Here is a 17,718-nt window from a genome sequence, read left to right on the forward strand (position 1 = left end):
TGCTTTGGAGAGGGTGGCCTCCAGCCATGGAGCATCTCTGCTTGGGATGTGGTCTTGGGAGAGTGGGGAGGAAGGGGCATTTTTGGGAATTGGCACATTGAGAGAAGGGTCATCTCTGGCTATGGCAGGATCATCCTCACAAGGTCGAGGGAGGGGGAGAAGTGAGTGTCTCAATGAGACAGGATTCTCAGAGAAAAGAGGACATCTGTCAGGGCAGGTTAAGGGGAGTGGGCTCTCTCACTCCAAGAGAAGTTCAGGAAGGAAAGGCCCGGGCGGGGGGTAGAGATGGGGTCTCTGGCAGTGACAGGGCTCAGAAGGGAGGATAGGAACATCGGTTGAATGAAGGTCAATGTCTCTGGCCATGGCAGGATCCCCAGAAGGGAAGACAATAGCTGCCTGCCCCTGTCTGGGAGGGAGAGGAAGCAGGAGCATCTCAGCTGTGCAGCTCCCAGGAGGCTGGGGCAGGGGGCGAGGAGCACAGTTAGAAGAGGTTGGCTTTGAGGGCAGCAGTGGCTGAGGCCGAGGTTGGGGCTTTTCGGTGGAAGGAGGAAAGAACGCCAGAGAAGGGACCAGGCCCTGGCTCTGCAGGCTGCCAGGCCTTGAGCAGCTCAGCAGGGCTAGGTGCCCCAGGACCACCTCCTCCTCCACCTGGCCCACCAGCCCACAGGGGCCCTTTGAGAGGGGCAGGGGCTGGGGCTGGGGGCAGGCCAGGGCTGGGACTGAGGCTGAGACTGAGGCTTGGGCTTGGGCTGGCTAGGCCCCCAGGGCCAGGCAGGGAGGCTGTGCTGTCCGGTGTCGGGCTGCAGTTGGACTCCTTGGACTCATCATCCTCAGAGGAGGATCGAGTCTCCCCCTTCTTGGTGCCTGGAGGACCCGCCCCTCCCCCAGCACCCTTGGCACTGGCTGCCCGCTCCTGCTTCCGAAACTTAGCCCTGCGATTCTGGAACCAGACCTGGGAAGGAGAGGACATGAATGGAGGATGGATTAAAGAATTTCCATCTGGCCTGAGGGGGCTGCTAGGCAGGGGTCTGGAGGTCCTCTTGCACTGGAAAAATTTGGGGGCAGGGGTGAGGAGGAGTCTGATTCTGCTGAATCAAAGCCCGACGTTTGCATGGGATGAACCTTTTGGACCGTCCCATCTCTGTCTATCTCTCCATCTGTCTACCATTCACTTCTGTCTCCTCTTCTGGTCCCCTGGAAGGCTGGACTGGCTGCTACAGTGACTGGGAAAGGCGATGGCTATAAGCATTTATTAAGTACCTACTACGCGATGACTGTGCTAAGTGATTTACAAATAATGCCTCATTTGTAAATATAAGTATTTAGTGGCTAGAGAAAGCATTTAGCCAGAGTCAGGATGGAGCTGGGTTTCAGTCAGTCTTTCCCTCTGTCCCTAAATGTAGGGAAACTAAAGAAACTGAGGCACAGAGGGAGCTTCTCTGCATTCTCCATTTCTCCTTCCCTAATCCCGAAGGTTACCTCATTTTTCCTGTCTCACCTGCTCTGTCCTCTCATCTCCTTGTTCTAGTCCTCAGCCCTGAGCCTTTTCTCTCTTCCTTCACATTGGAAGTATCAGTGAACACCGAATTTGGAAATACATACACACATACGTGTGCATATATGTAAAATATAGTCTCCCTCTTTCTACCTGCTTTCTATTTCCTCCTATTTTGGCCTTACCATCTGTTTCTCTCTCCCACTGAAACTTCATCTTTTTTTCTCTATTTCTTTTCTCATCCTCTCTCCATCTTCTCCCCGCCTCAATTTTCCCCATCCTTTCTCCATCTCTACCACTCATCCTACAATCTCCATCCCTTTCCATCTCTCTCCTTCCATCTTTCCCTTCCATCTCTCCAGTCTCTTTTCCCACCCTCTTATCTGAGTTTCTCTGCCACTCCTTTCCCCCATCTCTCCCTTCTTCTCTTGCTTCCTCTCTCTCTCTCCCATTCTCTGCCAGTTTTCCTAGCTATTTTTCTCTTGTCTCTATCCTCCTGTCTCCGTCCCCCCCACACACACTTTCACCTTCCTCACCTTCCTCACTCTCCCTTTTTTGTCCCTTTCCCTTCCCCTTGGTGGAGCCCTTTAGCTCAGTGCATCCTTTCCCTCAGGCGCAGTTCAGGCGCAGACACGTTCAGGGTGCCGGATCCTGACTGGGGGCAGAGGTCCGAGTCGCTTATGCCCTAGCCCAGGGCGGGCAGAGAGGGCGTGGGTACTGATGGGGAGGGTGCCGTAGATGCGGGGGGGCCCCTCCAGGCTCCGCCCAGCTCCACCCCCTGCCCCCAGTCTGGTCGGTCAGTTTCACGCACCTGCACTCGAGCCTCGGTGAGGTCGATCTTGAGCGCCAGTTCCTCGCGTGTGTAGATATCCGGGTAGTGGGTCTCCGCAAACACTCGCTCCAGTTCCTTGAGCTGGGAGCTTGTGAAGGTCGTGCGGATCCGACGCTGCTTGCGTTTCTCGCTTAGCCCCGACGGGTCCGAGAAAAACTTGTATGGCACTGGAGGAAAGACACAGAGAAGGAGAGACACAGACAGATGAGGATTCGGAGAGAGGAGAGACATGAGAGAGGAGAGACGTGGAGAGGAGAGATACAGATTGGGAGAGACACTCAGAGACAGGAAACGCCAGAGAAAAACAGGGAGAGAAGACAGTTGGGATCAAGGAAAAAGATGGGAGAGATGCGGAGAGAGGAGGGGAGCAAATATATAGAGAAGGGAAAAGCATAAAGAGATAGAGATAGGAGACATGGGAAGAGACAGTCAGGGAGAGATACTCAGAGACAAAGAGAGATGATTTAGAGAGTTAGGAAAAGATGTGTCACGGTGAAAGAGAGGAGAGGGATGGCACAGAGGGAAAGAGAGACATGAGAGGAAACATGGAGAAATTAGGTGGAGGGCAGATATGAGGTGAGAAACACGGTGATAAGACTGAGGAGAGGTATGGAGAGGATGAGGAGAGAGGAAGGGAGAAATAGAAAAAGGAGAGAAAGAAACTAGGCCAGCATAAAGATATGGAGAAAGGAAAGAGGCAAAGAGGCAGAGTGAGAGGAGAGACGCATAAATATGGGGATAGGAAGAGACATTTCATAGAGAGAAAAGACATGGAGAGATGGGGCAGAAGGGAGGCAGATGAGGTGAGACAGTGATGAGGAGAGGAGAGATATGACCAGATAAAGGGGAGAGGCATGGAAAAACAGAAGAGACACATGGGGAAGGAGAAATGTGGGGGATAGGGAGGAAGGAAGAGATAGAGATGGGGAAATACAGAGAAAAGACAGAGAGAAAAATGCCACAGGATAGTTATAAAAGTATACAAGGCACAGGGAATAAGGGAAAGCAGAGAGACAGAGATGGGAACAAGGAAGAGGGGGGAGACAGAGATCAGGCGTGGAACACAAAGATGAGGAAAGACATCCAGTGATGGAAAGAGAGGAGAGATAGAGAGAGGGGAGAGACAAGAGGAGACAGAGAGAAAAGAGACATTTAGGAGAGAGAAAAGAAACAGAAGGGTGGGGAGAGGAAGGACATGGGCATCGGGACAGAAGAAAAAGGCACAGAAAAACATGGGGGAGAGAGGAGAGATAGAGAAATGGAAAGATATGGAAAGATAAGAAACACAAAAAGGTAGGGAGAAATGTAGATGAAAAGGAAAGAGACCCAGAGATAGGGGGAATGGGGTAGGAAAGACACAGATGAGAGAGAAGAGAAATACACAGAGATGGCAAGTGAGGAGGAGGATAGGGAGAGAGACATGGAGAAACGTGGAGATAAATGACAGAGAAGAGACAGAGGAACAGAGATGGATTTAAGACAGAGATTTGGAGACTGGAGAGACACACAGAGAAATGGAGAGGAGAGGAAGTCACAGAGAGATGGAATTGAGGAGACATAGAGAAGGGGGAAAAGAGGAAGGAGGCAGATGAGAAGAGAGATCAGGAGAAAGAGAAAATTGAGAGAGGGATACGTATAGATAGGTACAGAGATGAAATAATATGGAGACAGGAGAGAGATGGGGAGATGGGGATTGAGGCATCAGATAGGGAGATAAGATATGAAGAGATAAAGAGAGAAACAAACAGAAGAGAGAAATGGACAGGGAGGACCAGAGAAGAGACAGGGAGAGGGAGAAAAGGAGAGACATGAGGAAACAAAGGGACTCAGAAAGGAGAAGACAGAGTAGAGACAAGGAGATTACTGAGGAAAGAAGATAGACATGGAGAGAGAAGGGAGAGAGAACAAGGGATGGAGGAAAGGAGAGAAGGTGGCCAGAGACACAGAGAAAAGGAAAATGATCAAGAGGGAAAAGTTGCAGAGAGAGAGAGCGAGAGAGTGCAAAGATACATGGAGATGATGAAAGAAGAAATATGGGGAGAAGAGGAGAGACAATGAAGAGAGAGAAAAGGGAGAGATCGAAAATGAGATAGAAAGAAGGGAAAGACAGAGAGGGAGACAAATGAGGAGGAAAGAAAGATGGAAAGATGAGGGGAGAAACAGATGATGGAAAGAGAAATTGGGCAAAAGAAAAGTCACAAAGAAATATAGGGAGATGAGTTCAAAGGGAGTCATATGGAGAAATAGAGGAGGAGGGGAAAATTAGAAACAGAAAAGAGGACAGATCTGAGCAACATAAAGAGATAAAAAAAGCAAAAATCTGGGGTGGGGAGAGTGAGGAGGTGGGCGAGCAAGGAGAGGGGACAGGCGACATTCCTGGCTGTGCAGCTCCCCAGCTCTCTCCTGGGTGCAGCTCCCTCTGCCTGTGTTCTCAACTTTCTCCTCTTTTCTCCCTAGCTCTAATTTCTCTTTTCTCCCCATCCTTTTTTTCCTCTTCCTTTTCTCGCTCTGTTTCCTCGTCTTTTCATCTCTCATTCTGTTTCTTTTCTGCCTTTCTCTGGTCACAGGTATAGGACCTGAGGAGTGTGTGTGCGTGTGTGCGTGTGTGTGTGAGGGGGTGGGGTGGGCGTGTGACCACAGCAATGCCAGGAGCTGCTCCTCAGAACGAGGGTGCTGGGTGCAGGTTAGGATCCTTCCTTACCTTTCTCCCTTCTCATAGTTCCTCCATCGGTCCCTCACCCTGCCAGCTGGGCTCTCTCTCTCAGATCTAGCCTGCTCTGGCTTAGACTGTCTTCATCTGTACTGCTGCTGGAGCCCAGTTGCCTCCCCCTTTCTGCCCCTCTTTCTTTTCTGATCCCATGCCCCCCCAATCCCGCAGCCCATGCTGCCCTGCTCCCTATCTCTCCCCTCCAGATCACTTTGCAGCCTTATCCCACCATGGTGTCTCTTGGACTGATTCTAATGGCAACAAGAGCCTGGAACTTTGAGTGAGGAGATGGGTTCTAGCTTTTGTTTCTAACTTACAGTGTGACTTTGGGAAATCTCTTCCCTTCTCTAGGCCTTAGTTTCTGCCCCCTGAAAAAAAATGAGGGGATTAAATTTCATGTTCTCTGACATTTTGTTTCTGGGATGAGATCTGGTCTCACAAGCATCTCTCAACTGTTCTTTCCCAACTGCGCTCTCCTTGTTCACCCCCTCCCTCTCCTTTTCCCCAAGAAGGCTTCTTTCCTCCCCTTTTCCCCAAATACCCGGCATCCCCTCAATTCTTCTCCCCCCACCCTCCTTCCTGTCTCAGCATTAGCCTGTTCTCCTGTCTTGTGATCCCTGTCCTAAATCTCTGTCACCTCTGGTTCTTGTCCTCATGACTCCATTTCCTTTTGCTCCCATCCTCTCCTGATTTTCATTCCTCCACCTGTTTCTTCTGTTCCCCACCACCTAGTACCCTATTTTCCCATCCTTTTGACCCCATCTCTCCAGCCCTGTTGTCTTCTCTGTCCTCCTCCTCCACTTTCTGGTCTCCCTCTTTCTATCCCTCTTTTCCTTCTTTCTCCTACCCCACCTCCCAGAGCCCTCACTCCACCCAACCTCTAGTTTCTGCAGCTTTTTCCATCTATAGTCCTACACCTAGCCCTCTATTCCTTCTCAACCCTTTCATCCCTAATCTTCCCCACTTCAGGCCTCAGGTTTGCTCTCAGTCTCTGTAATCATATCTCCAGCACCCCTCTCACTCCAATGCACCCACTAACTTTTGGTCTTCCCATCCCTATACTAATGAACCAATCTCCTACCTCCCTCCTGTTTCCCCCCAGACTCTCAGGGATTAAACTCTGGTATCCAGTCCAGCCTTGACAAGTCTGTTCCCCATAGCTGTATCATTTCTTCTATTCTGGTACCACCTCCAGATCTCCTCTCTCTAATGCCTATTTCCCTCTCCTCACTTCATGGTTCCCATATCTCTTCCTCTATTCCCAGTCCCTCTATCCATCCCCATGTCTCCTCTCTTGTCCCCAGGTTTTCCCTCATCCTCATGGTCTCACCTGTGGACCCATCTTTCTCGTGGTAACCCCATTTCTCCCCCAGCACCATCCTCATCTTTCCCTAATTCCTATATCCGTATTTGTCCCTAGCTGCCCCTGGATCCTCATTTTCCTTCCCAGTGCCCTACATCTCACTCCACCTGGTCCCCACACCACACCTTTCCCTAATCCTCCCTTTCCTAATATTCCTATCACCTCTGAACATCCTTTAATTTCCTGGTCCTCAAGTCTCCCTGTTCCCACATCTCCATCTTCCCTCCTGGTGCCTTTATCTCCCCAAATCTCTCCCTGTATATTGATCTTCTGGTATCAAAGTCCCTTGCACAGTAAGTGATTCATATGTTCCATCTCCCATCCATATCTTGCATTTAGATAATAAGGATGAGGATCCTTACCTTCTCATGCATTCTAGCCATCTGGCCTGGTACCCACATCTTGTCCCATCTTCTCCCATCCTCACCTACCCTTACTGGTCTTAATCTCCCTATCTCTTCATCTTGGTTTCATATCCTTACATTCAGATCTCTGGTCAGTTTAGTCTGGTTTCCATGTCTTCTGGGGAGCACCCTACTTATCTCTCCTCTCCCCCACCCCAAACATCTACATCTTCTATCTCTGATATTGAGATTTCCACCTCTTCCTGGTTACCATGTCTCCATTTTCTCTTCCCACCTTTACGGCTCTATCTCCTCTGGTCATTCATTCCCAGGTTTGTTTACCTCTATTTTTGTCCCATTGCCATCACCTTTCACTGACTACTGCTCTCTTGGTATCTACGATCCCTCTCTGGTTCTTATGTCTCCATCTGTGCACTTCAGTCCTCTCCTATCTCCATCCCTACTCCTTGGTCCCCATCTCTATCCCGAGTGTCCTCCTGGACCACTCTGAGAGGTTTGGCCAAGCCCTGGGGCAGGGTCGCTAGCCTCAGCAATGTTCCCTTGCCTTAGATCACTCCCATCTCGCCCCGGGACAGCTGCTCACCTGTGGAGTAGGGTGCGGGCTGGTGATCCCGCAAGGCGCCCAGGCCGCAGGGAGGTGAGGCAAGGCCAGGGCAGGCGGGTCCCGCTGCGGCAGCTGCGCTGAAGGCAGGACGCCCCAAGGGGCTGTACTGGAAGGCGCCCGCCTGGCCGCAGGGGCTGAAGTCGCCGTAGGCGGACTCCATGGCGGCCACACAGGAGTCGTAGGAGTTGAGGTAGGAGTAATCCATGGGCTCGCGGCGCGGGCACGAGGGCTGCCTGGAGGAGGGGGCGCTGGGCAGAGGGACTTGTAAAGAGGGACACCGGCCAGCAGGCAAAGGGACAGAGGGAGGAGTCGGAGAGCTGGGCTGCCCAGTCCCGTCCCGTCCCGTCTAGCCCAGTCCCACCCGCCTGGTCTTGGCCCCACTGTCCCGCTGGAGTGCAGCGGCCGCACCTTATAACGGGACGGACGGGGCGGGGGCAGGGGCGGGACGGAGGCAGGGGGAGGGACCGGGAGCCGCCCCCAGACCCTCGCCTTCCAGTCCCCCTCCCGGGTCGGGGGCGGGGCCGCCTCTCTTCCCTTCCCCCGCTGCCTCCTGTCCTACTGCAGGGTCTGTTTGTGTGTGCACCTCCAGGGAGACCCCAAGGCCCCCAACCTTTCGGTACCCACTGCCGTCGGGGCCGCTTGCTGGCCAGACCCTTCCCTGCATTCCCTCATTCTCAGTGAGAAAGTCCCAGATTAGCGCAAGGTTGGGTGGAGAGGGACCAGGAAGATACGGGGAGGGGAGGGGGGCGGGGGTGATGGTGGTGGTGAGAAGGTCTATGCCTGGAGGGGGCGGCTTGGCTTGAGACAGACGACAGTGCCCTCTCCCAGCCTCTTGTCTCCGGGTCATCTCTCCCCCCACCCCCATACAGCAGCGGGAAGAGAAAGACTGTGGGGAGGTGAAGAGAGGTTTCTAGAGAAGAGTGGGTGGGGGTTACCTTCTCTAAATATTTGGGGATGAAAGAGGAAAGGGGTGTGTGTGTGTGTGTGTGTGTGTGTGTGTGTGTGTGTGTGTGTGTGTGTGTGTGTGGAGAGTGAGGCGGATAGAGTGGGGAAGATGAAGAGGGGGGCCCTCTGGGCCGCTCAGTCCGGGTTGTGAAGAAGTTAATTCGATTCCAGGCCCTGATAACCGAGTTACTGCATCTGCTGCCCCGCCCCCAACCTCCTCCCCCCACCAAGTCCAGGCCTGAGCCAGGGATGGAGTGACAGAGACAAAGGGAGAGTGATCCAGAGACAAGAGACAAAGGGATGCCAGAGACAGAGCATGGTGTGCCAGAGAGAGAGAGAGAGTGTGTGTATGACAGACATAGAGACCAAAGAGGAGTACATCAAACCATGGAGGCCCAGAGATACTCACCATTCAAGAGAGATAAAGAAAGAGACAGAGAAATAGGCTGGGACGGAGATGAGAGACATGACAGCCAAAGAAATGCATGAGACACTCAGTCTGAGAATTAGAAAGAGACAAAGATACAGAAACAGACCTAAAGAGGCCCAGAAAAAAAACAAACAGGGACAGAGACAGAGACCAAGATGAAAATCCCAAGAAGCCCAGACAGAAGCAGAGACACCAAGATGACAGAGATCGAGATCAGAGCAAGCTGAAGGGAGACAAACCTCCACAGGAAGAATCTTGGATCTCTGTGAGACTGGCCCTCTGGAGAGAACAGCAGAGAGAATCTAGAGAGGTGCTGAGGAGAGAAGTAATGAATCTTGATGCAAGATAAGAGGTTTTGAGGAAGGGAGGTTTCTCTCCCTTACACAAAGGGTATATGAGGAGAGACCCCTAAACCTTAATCCTGGCTCCAGCTCAGGTCCTTCCATGTGTGCCTTCCCAGGAATCCCAAAGCCCCAAGAGTATTCTCGAGTGGCCCTCCCCCAATTCCAATACAGGGGATCCCCGTTATAAACAATTGGTATTTCTATACATCTGCCTTCACCCACCAGATATATCAGAGGCTTTCATCACAGAACGACAAGTGCTTGGAAAGAGAAAAAACCTTGGGACGCAGAATGCAGACTGTTAGAGCTGGACCGCACCTTAGGAACCAAAGAATTTAACTCCCGTTGAGTTCTTTTAAAGACGGAAAACTGAGCGAAAACAAGGACTTGCCTGGGACACTGGTGAGATGAACTGTTTGAAGGACCTGGGAAGGAGCAGACCGGGGAATGGGAGTGGGGCAGGACACCACCTACTCAAATGTTCCCAGGGCTGTTCACGTAAAAGAAGCCTTACGTTTGTTCAACCTGGCCCCGGAGGGTAGAATCAGTAGAGATTTATCTCGATTTATGGGGAAAATTTCCTAACAATTAAAGCTGTTCAAAAGAGGGAAAGAGCTGCCTCTGCAATCGGTAGGTCCAAGGAGGTGTTGTACCACTTCAGAGTTAATGATTTCCTAGAGCCTTTAAAATGAGGGGAGGGCACCAGAGCCCAGGAAGTCATTGGTAGGTAAGGGCTCCACTTTCTCTGCAATTTAGAGTAGCTCAGACCACTGAAAAGTTAAGTGACTGACCCAAGGTCACATACAGCCCGACTGAGTCAAAGTCAGTACTCCAATTCAGGTCCCCTTGGCTTCAGGGTCAGCTCTCTATCCAACACACTGTGATTCTACAGCAGGGATTCTTAACGTGGCGTCTAGGCTAAGAATAAATTTCAGTGGGGTCCTTGAACTTGGATGGGAGAAATTAAATATTTTTTCACTCACCTTTAACTCAAATTTAGCATTTTCTTCAATTATGAATTTTAAAAAATATTCTAAGAAAGGATCTTGCCTTTCTTTCACCACACTGAGAAATAGATTCATGACATGAAAAAAGGTTAAGAAATCCTGACTTCTTTCAAATCCCAGCTTAAAATCCCACTTTCTAGAGGAAGCCCTTTCCCAAAATTCGCCTTGATGCTAATGCTTTCCCTCTCTTAATTATTTCCAATTGTGTGTGTGTGTGTGTGTATGTGTGTTGTTTGTATGTTGTCTCTCCCATTAATTGTAATCTCCTTGAGATCAGGGACTGTCTTTTGCCTTTCTTTATATCCCTAGTGCTTAGCACAGTGCATGGCAATATGGTAGGTGCTTAATAAAAGTTTATTGACTGAATGTTTCATTCAATTCTGTGATCTGGTCAAAGTCCATCTCGTAGTTTTCCCTCTCCCTCCCCACCCCAGGCCCTCCCCACCCAAATGTGCCAAGTCCTGTTCTAGAGAACTTTACAGCTCACAGAAAGGCATTGTGGTATCATGGATATGAGGTTGGATTTTTTGAGGCAGGAAGACCCAGGTTCACATTCCGTCCATCTCTGATACTAGCTGTGTGACTATAAGCAAGTTTCTTCCTCTATAAAATGTCAGTGATAATATCTGTAGCATCTACTTTGTGTAAAGTTCAAGTGTGATAATGCATGTAAAGCACCATGTAAGTGTCGGTTATTATCATTACAAAGAAGATCTCTTCACAATATATCTTGTGAGAAAGTCAAGTATAGGATTATGATACCCATTTTACAGAGAAAGAAACTGAGGGTCAGGAAAGGGAAAAGACCGGCCCAAGGTTACAAATGGAGTCAGTGGCAGAGACAACACTAGAGATCGTTTATCACCAGTTAATCTCAGTCACCACCAGGTTGTTGTTCTAATTCTTTCTTCCTTTCCCACCCAAATTTCTAGGAGAAGCAGTCTCTACTCAATGCTTTTACCCCTCTCCTCTCACTTGCTTCTCAGCTGGCTTTTAAACCCATCACTCAATGGAAACTACTTTTTCCAAAATTCTCATCGATCCCACTGGCTAGATCTGATGGCCTTCCTTCATCCTATTTAACCCTCATTCTTCTTGGTGTCTTGATTTCCATGCGTATTCTCTCTTCTGGGCTGTTCTCTCCTCTGGGTTTTCAGGACCCTGCTTTCCTGGTTCTCCTCCTATCTCTCTGACCTCTCCTCAGTCTCCTTGGCTAGATCATCATTCATGTTCCACCCCCTAACTGTGGGTGCACCACAGGACTCTGTCATGAGCCTTCTTCTCTTTTCTTTCTACACATTCTTATTTGGTAACTTCATTAGCCCCTGTGGTTCAATTATCATTACTATACTGATAACTCCCAGTCCCATTGTCTTACTCAACTCCTCAGTCTTCCTCACCCCATAGATCCAATTAGTTACCAAGTCTCACCAATTCTATTTCCACAGTCTCTCACATCTCTCCCATTCTCTCTGATCACATGGCCACTAGCCTACTCCAAGCTCTCATCACTTCTCATCTGGGCTTTTGCAATAGTCTCTTAACTGGTCCCTTCTGCCTCCAGTCTCTTCCCTCTTCAATCCATCTTCCAGGTAGCTGCCAAAGTGGTGTTCCTTTGTCTGACCATGTTAACTCCCACTCAGTAAACTCCAATGGCTCCTTGTCACCCACTGGATCAAATACAGACTCCCCCTTTTGGGGCATTTAAATACCTTTACAACCTGTCTGCAACCTATTTTTTAAGATTTATTGTGTATTACTCATAAGATCATTGATCTAGGGTTGAAAAGAACCTTAGAGATGTTTCTATAGAGGTCATCTAGTTCAGGGCTTCTTAAACTTTTCCACTGGAGACCCCTTTTTGCATTTCAGCAGCGTTTGTTGGCAGTGTGGTGTGATAACATGCTCAGTGCAAAGTGTGCATGCTTTGTGTTTAGAACCAAGACTGCAGTGAAGTTGGGCAATGGAACATGGGGCAAGTGTTGTCAGAAAGACCTTGGATTCATTACGAGTTTGAGTTTGAATTAATTTTAGGTTGTCGCGCATTCAGAAACTGTTTACTGTTGCCAATTTTTTCGTGACTCCATATGGGGTTGCAACCCACAGTTTAAGAAGCATTGATCTAGTCTAGCCCCCTTATTTTACAGATGAGGAAACTGAGTCCTGGAGAGACTAAGTGACTTGCTCAGAGTCAGCTAGTCTGTGGCAGATGTGAGATCTGAAGCCAGGTGCTCCCATTCCAAATCCTGCCTTCCATCCACAGTACTAAATTCCCTGCACTCACTCTGTTGTCCAGCCAGATGGACTTTGGTGCTCCTCACATACAACTAATAATACATCTCCCACCTCTGCTTCTTTTTCAAGGTTATGTTTGGATGCACTCTCTCCTTACCCTGGGTCTGGGTACAAGAAGTCTTTCCAGATTGTCCAGCTTCTGGCACTCTCTGTCTCTTCACCTGTCTCCCCCTCCCCCATTACCTTGTTTTTATTATATATGTATATATATATATATATATGCATATCTGTTCACATATCCTGGCAGGCATGGAGCTTACATTTTTAACTTTTAATTCCCAGCATCTAGAACCGTGACTGGCACCTAGTTTTTGCTGGCTGTTTAATCATAATTATCATCAAAATTCATATTTACATAACAATTTAAGGTCCTAACCTGGAGCTCTTTCCCTTGTACAGGGAATCCACTGTGGGGAGAGACCACAGCCCAGCGGGGTCTTCGGTGTGACTGAGGAGAGTCAATGAATAAGAAAGCAGAGGTTAGTGCCAAATGATGACTCTCAACCAAGGCACAGAAACACAAAACGTGGAAGGTCAGAGTGTGGAGGGACCTTCCAGCAAAGGATAGGATAGGATTTTAGAGCTATAAATGGACTTTAGAGATCATCGAGTTCAATCTCTTCATTTTATAGATGAGGAAACTGAGGGAGGGAGGGAATAGGAGAAGGTTACAAGTACAGAGTTAATGTCCAAACCTAGATCCTCTTACTCTGAATCCTGCTCTCATGGAATCAACCACAGTCCCAGAGTACTCTTGAGGAGCCTCGCTCACTATCTCCAGCTAGAGAGCTCATGGACTCAGAGTGGAGAGTGAAGAGGGGCCTTAGAACACAGAATGACAGAGCTGGGAGGGGACTTAGAACACAGAATGTGTGTTCGTCATGCCTGGCCAAGGAAGACCATGTCATCAGAGAAATAATGACATGACTTGCACTTGACTTTGTTTTGAGTGAGAGAGGGCTGTGTAGGTCACCAGCCTCACTTCTCCTCCAGAGCCATCTGAATCCAGTGACCAGATATTCATCAGAATGACTAGAGATGACCCAGGATGAGGCAATTGGGGTTAAGTGACTTGCCCAAAGTCACACAGCTAGTGAGTGTCAAGTGTCTGAGGTGAGATCTGAACTCAGGTCCTCCTGACTCCTGCACTGGTGCTCTATCCACTGCACCACCTAGCTGCCCCAAGAACACAGAATATAAAATGTGAGGAGGAAGAAGCTGTCTTGTCCAGATACTTCATTGTCCAAAAAGGAAACTGAGCCCCAGTAAGAAAGAAGGTCTTGCTCAAGTTCATGAAGTGAGTCATTTGCAGGGCTCACTTAGGAGAAAATGAAGTTATATAGGTAAAAATTAGAAGAAGTAGAAAGTAATTCAGGAAAACAGATTTCAAACCTGGCACAAAGATGTGACATAGAAGTGATGGGAATAGTCCATTTATATTGACAGGACCTCGTCCTGGAAGGGACATTAAAAGTCAAAGAATACAATCCACTCATTTTTCCTGTAACCTGGGTTTCCTGCCAAGCACCCTTGTAATTGGTAAAGAGAATAATGACACAAAGTTCATGCCTGCGTGAGAATTGGAGTTAGTATGAGAGGTTGAGACATTTGTTTCTTTGTGGGACACATACTCTCTTGGGCTGCAGAGTATTTGGAACCACAGGTGTGTCTCTCTTTGATTAATGCTCCAGGCTTGGCTGGAGACCTGGGCTCCATACAGATGAGAAAATTTATGCTGGAAGAGGTGAAGGGACTCGCCACAGTTCATAAAGGTGGCAAGCATCAGGGATAGACCTGTTACCAAGGGTCCTCTGACTGAAGATTCAAGGGTTCTTTCTTCTGCACTATGCTTCCACTGTAGAGCTCTGGAGATGATCTGTAGAGACTCTCTCCTCCAAAAGTAGAGAAGCTGATAATATCTTAACTAGTCTTAATGATAATTTTATCCTTCAAAAAGTAAAGAAACAAACAAGAAGGAATTCTTGAACTGATTCTCATCAATAAAAAATTAGATGTTTGGGTGAAAATTATGTAAAAATTTGGAGGAAGTGACTATTCCATATTAAAATTTATTGCAGAGGAGAAGAAAGCTGGAGATTGTTCAATACGTATCCTAAATTTTGGAAGAGCAGATTTCAAAGGGTTCAGAGGAGAAATAGGGACAATCCTATGGCCAAAAACTCTACAGGGAAAGTTAGTTCAGGAGGAATGGGTAGCTCTCATGAATGAAATTCTGAAGACACAAAGAGAAATAATTCTGATGAAGGGAAAAAAGGGAAGTTTCTAAAGAGACAGACATGAATGCACCTGGAACTTACCAATCATCTTACATTTTAAAAAGATATATACAGAAGATGGAAGTTAATGAGGATGAATATAAAAGTATGACATATTGTAAGAACAGTGACAGGAGTGGTAAAGCTTAGAATGAGCTGAGAGTAGAGAAGAAAAGTGAGCATCCAAAGAAGAATTTCTTTTTTAAGTTGTTTTGGTCTCAAAGGAAGAAATCCAAGCTATCAAAGGTCATATGGAAAAAAATGCTCCAGATTTCCAATAATGAGAGAAATGAAATTTAAACAACTATTAGCTTCTACCTCATATCCATAGACTGGCAAAAAAAAAAATGGGGGAAGAGAGGGAAATAACAATTGTTGATGAGACTTTGGGAAAACAAGCACATTAACACAATGTTGGTGAAGATGTGAATTGGACCAGCCATTATGAAAAGCAATCTGGACCTATACTCAGAAAGTAACTTGTATGTCCTTTGACCCAGCAATACAAAGAGATCAAGATAGAGGACTATATGTATATACATACATACAAAAATATGCATAGTAGCTTTTTCTGTAGTGGCAAAAAATTAAAAACTAAGCAGGTACCTATTGAAAAAGAATGAAAGTAATAAAAGTGAAAGTTTTAGACAAATCCTAGGAAGACATTTGAACTGATCCAGAGTGAAAGTAAGCAAAACAAGAAAGGGAATTTATAAAATAACAAGAATTTTGTAAAGAAAAACAACTTGGAAAGACATAAGAACTCATTAATGTGATGGCAAATTATAGTTCCAAAAGACTGATGATGAAATACCACCCATCTCCTGATAGAGAGGTGGTAGACTCAGGTGCAGAATGAGAATGCACTTTTGGACATATACAACGTGGGAACTGGTTTTGTTTGACTATGTATAACTGATATTTGTCTTTCAGTTAGAATGGAAAGAATTTGGGATGGAATGGAAGCTTGCGATGAGGTTATCAAAAGGAAAAAAGGAAAAAGTTTGAAAAGAAGGCCATTGTAACACTTAAAAAGACATGGAACAGAATGAGGGTCAGTAGGAAACACAGACAAACTGGACAGGTTTGAAAGTAACAGTGAATGTATCGTATGTTTCAAAAGAAAAGCATGTTATGCATAATGGAGATTTTTGGTTTCAAGTATAGTCCTCTGTTTTATTTTGTGTGTGGGAATGCTCGTATCATTTGGTGTTATTTAAATTTAGAATTAAAAAAGCTATATTGGGAAGAGAGGAAGAGTAAATAAGAGTTAGTTATTAAGGATGGAAAGATGATAACAGATGATGAAGGGAAGGTAGCGCTTTCTAACTATTTTGCTTCTGTATTTTTTTTTCTGCCAAGGAGAATGATCTTAAGAGAGAATAAAAATAACTAATAGGGACTTGATACCCAAGATAAGTAGGGTAGGGAGATAGGTTTTAAGAAGTACTTGAGATGCCTTTGAGGTCAATTGGTGCCATAGCCAGAACTAGCAATTTCAGCACTCAGTAGAAACAGTGCAATGTTACCTGGGGCAAAGAGCAGTCAAGCCATGTCCACCCCTACCCGCCACACCCCCACCCTCAGCCCCAATACTTGTAAAACTGATTTTTTTGAATCCAACTATGACTACTTTCACTTCTATCAAGTTTCATCTGATTAGATTTGGCTGGAGCCTTCTTTCCAAGTTGACATAAAACAATTAATGACTGCTCTTTGGGTCTAGCCATTTATCCAGTTCTGAATCCAACCAACTGGACTAATGTCTAGCCCCCCATCTCTCCCCATCCATTCCATAAGAGTAGCTGGAGAGATTCTGTCTACTGCTTTGCTCAGATTGAGGTAAACTGTATTTATACTCTTGCCTGATCTATGAATCTAGTAGCCTTATCAAAAAGGAAATGAGATTAGCCTGATACAGTGAATCCTTGAGGAAGCCATGATGTTTTTTGTGATCATTACTTCCTTCTCTGTAGGTTCACTAACCATTCCTGTAATAACACACTCCAGAATTTTGCCATAAATCAGTCAAAATCAGGCCACTGGCTTATAGTTTACCAACTCCCTTTTCTTTCAAAAAATAAAAATCAGCACATTTTTGCTTCTTCCATCCATTCTGTGGCATTTCTCCACATCTCCACAATCTTTCAAAGATCACTGACAGTAGATCGTAAATCACCTTTGCCAGTTCTGGAGTTGAGTTTCGACAGCTGAATGCTTATACAATGAGAGGAGGGATCTAGTTCATTTGGGCTAGGAAGAGCTAAAACAAGGGCAGGAAAGCTGGGGCTTTGTTCCAGGGCACTAAAATTTAGAGGGTCAAAACCTGCATTCTTTTTGCAAGAGAGAGACCACTATAGTAGCTAATTCTCCCTCCTGCTCAGCAGTATTTATCATATATATATATATATATATATATATATATTTTGGTAAATGTTTTATTCATTTTAAACTTAAATACAAAACAAAAAAAGAAAAATAAAGATGACATATATGTACACAGCAGAATATAAGAGAGGATTCAATATAAAACAATACCATTCATTTCAAGAAAACTTATATAAAAAATACTATACACTGTTTTCAAAGCTACCCAGATTTTCTTTGCTTCCTTGTAGATTTTCTTTTGTTCTCTGTTGTTCATTTTTTACTTTATTTTTTTCCCTCCTTCCCCCCACCCCCTGCCCTAAAGAAGGCTACAGTTAAACTCAGAGATATAATATTAATATAATTAATACAATATATTTACCCCAAGAGATCATAAAAATGGGAAAGGTTCCCACATGTACAAAAATATTTATAGCAGCACTTTTTGTAGTTGCCAAAAACTGGAAGTCAAGGGGATGCCCATCAATTGGGGAATAGCTGAATAAATTATGGTATATGAATGTAATGGAGTACTACCGTGCCATAAGAAATGATGAACAGGAAGACTTCAGAGAGGCCTGGAAAGACTTAAATGATCTGATGCTGAGCGAAAGGAGCAGAACCAGGAGAACTTTGTGTACAGCAACGACCACAGTGTGTGAGGATTTTTTCTGGTAGACTTGGAACT

At 46.4% G+C, this 17,718-nt stretch overlaps 1 protein-coding gene across 1 annotated transcript; it reads right to left on the bottom strand.

The window, feature by feature from the left end:
- Positions 1–481: 481 nt before the first annotated feature.
- Positions 482–7,709, bottom strand: PHOX2A (paired like homeobox 2A). The gene is made up of 3 exons (XM_072610323.1): positions 7,346–7,709; positions 2,307–2,494; positions 482–952 (listed from the first exon to the last, which is right to left on the bottom strand). The coding sequence occupies exons 1-3, from the start codon at positions 7,569–7,571 to the stop codon at positions 482–484; spliced, it is 885 nt and encodes a 294-aa protein (XP_072466424.1). The 5' UTR covers positions 7,572–7,709.
- Between the last annotated feature and the right edge of the window lie 10,009 nt (positions 7,710–17,718).

This window comes from Notamacropus eugenii, chromosome 5 (genome assembly GCF_028372415.1).
Source record: "Notamacropus eugenii isolate mMacEug1 chromosome 5, mMacEug1.pri_v2, whole genome shotgun sequence".
Classification (NCBI taxonomy): Eukaryota; Metazoa; Chordata; class Mammalia; order Diprotodontia; family Macropodidae; genus Notamacropus; species Notamacropus eugenii.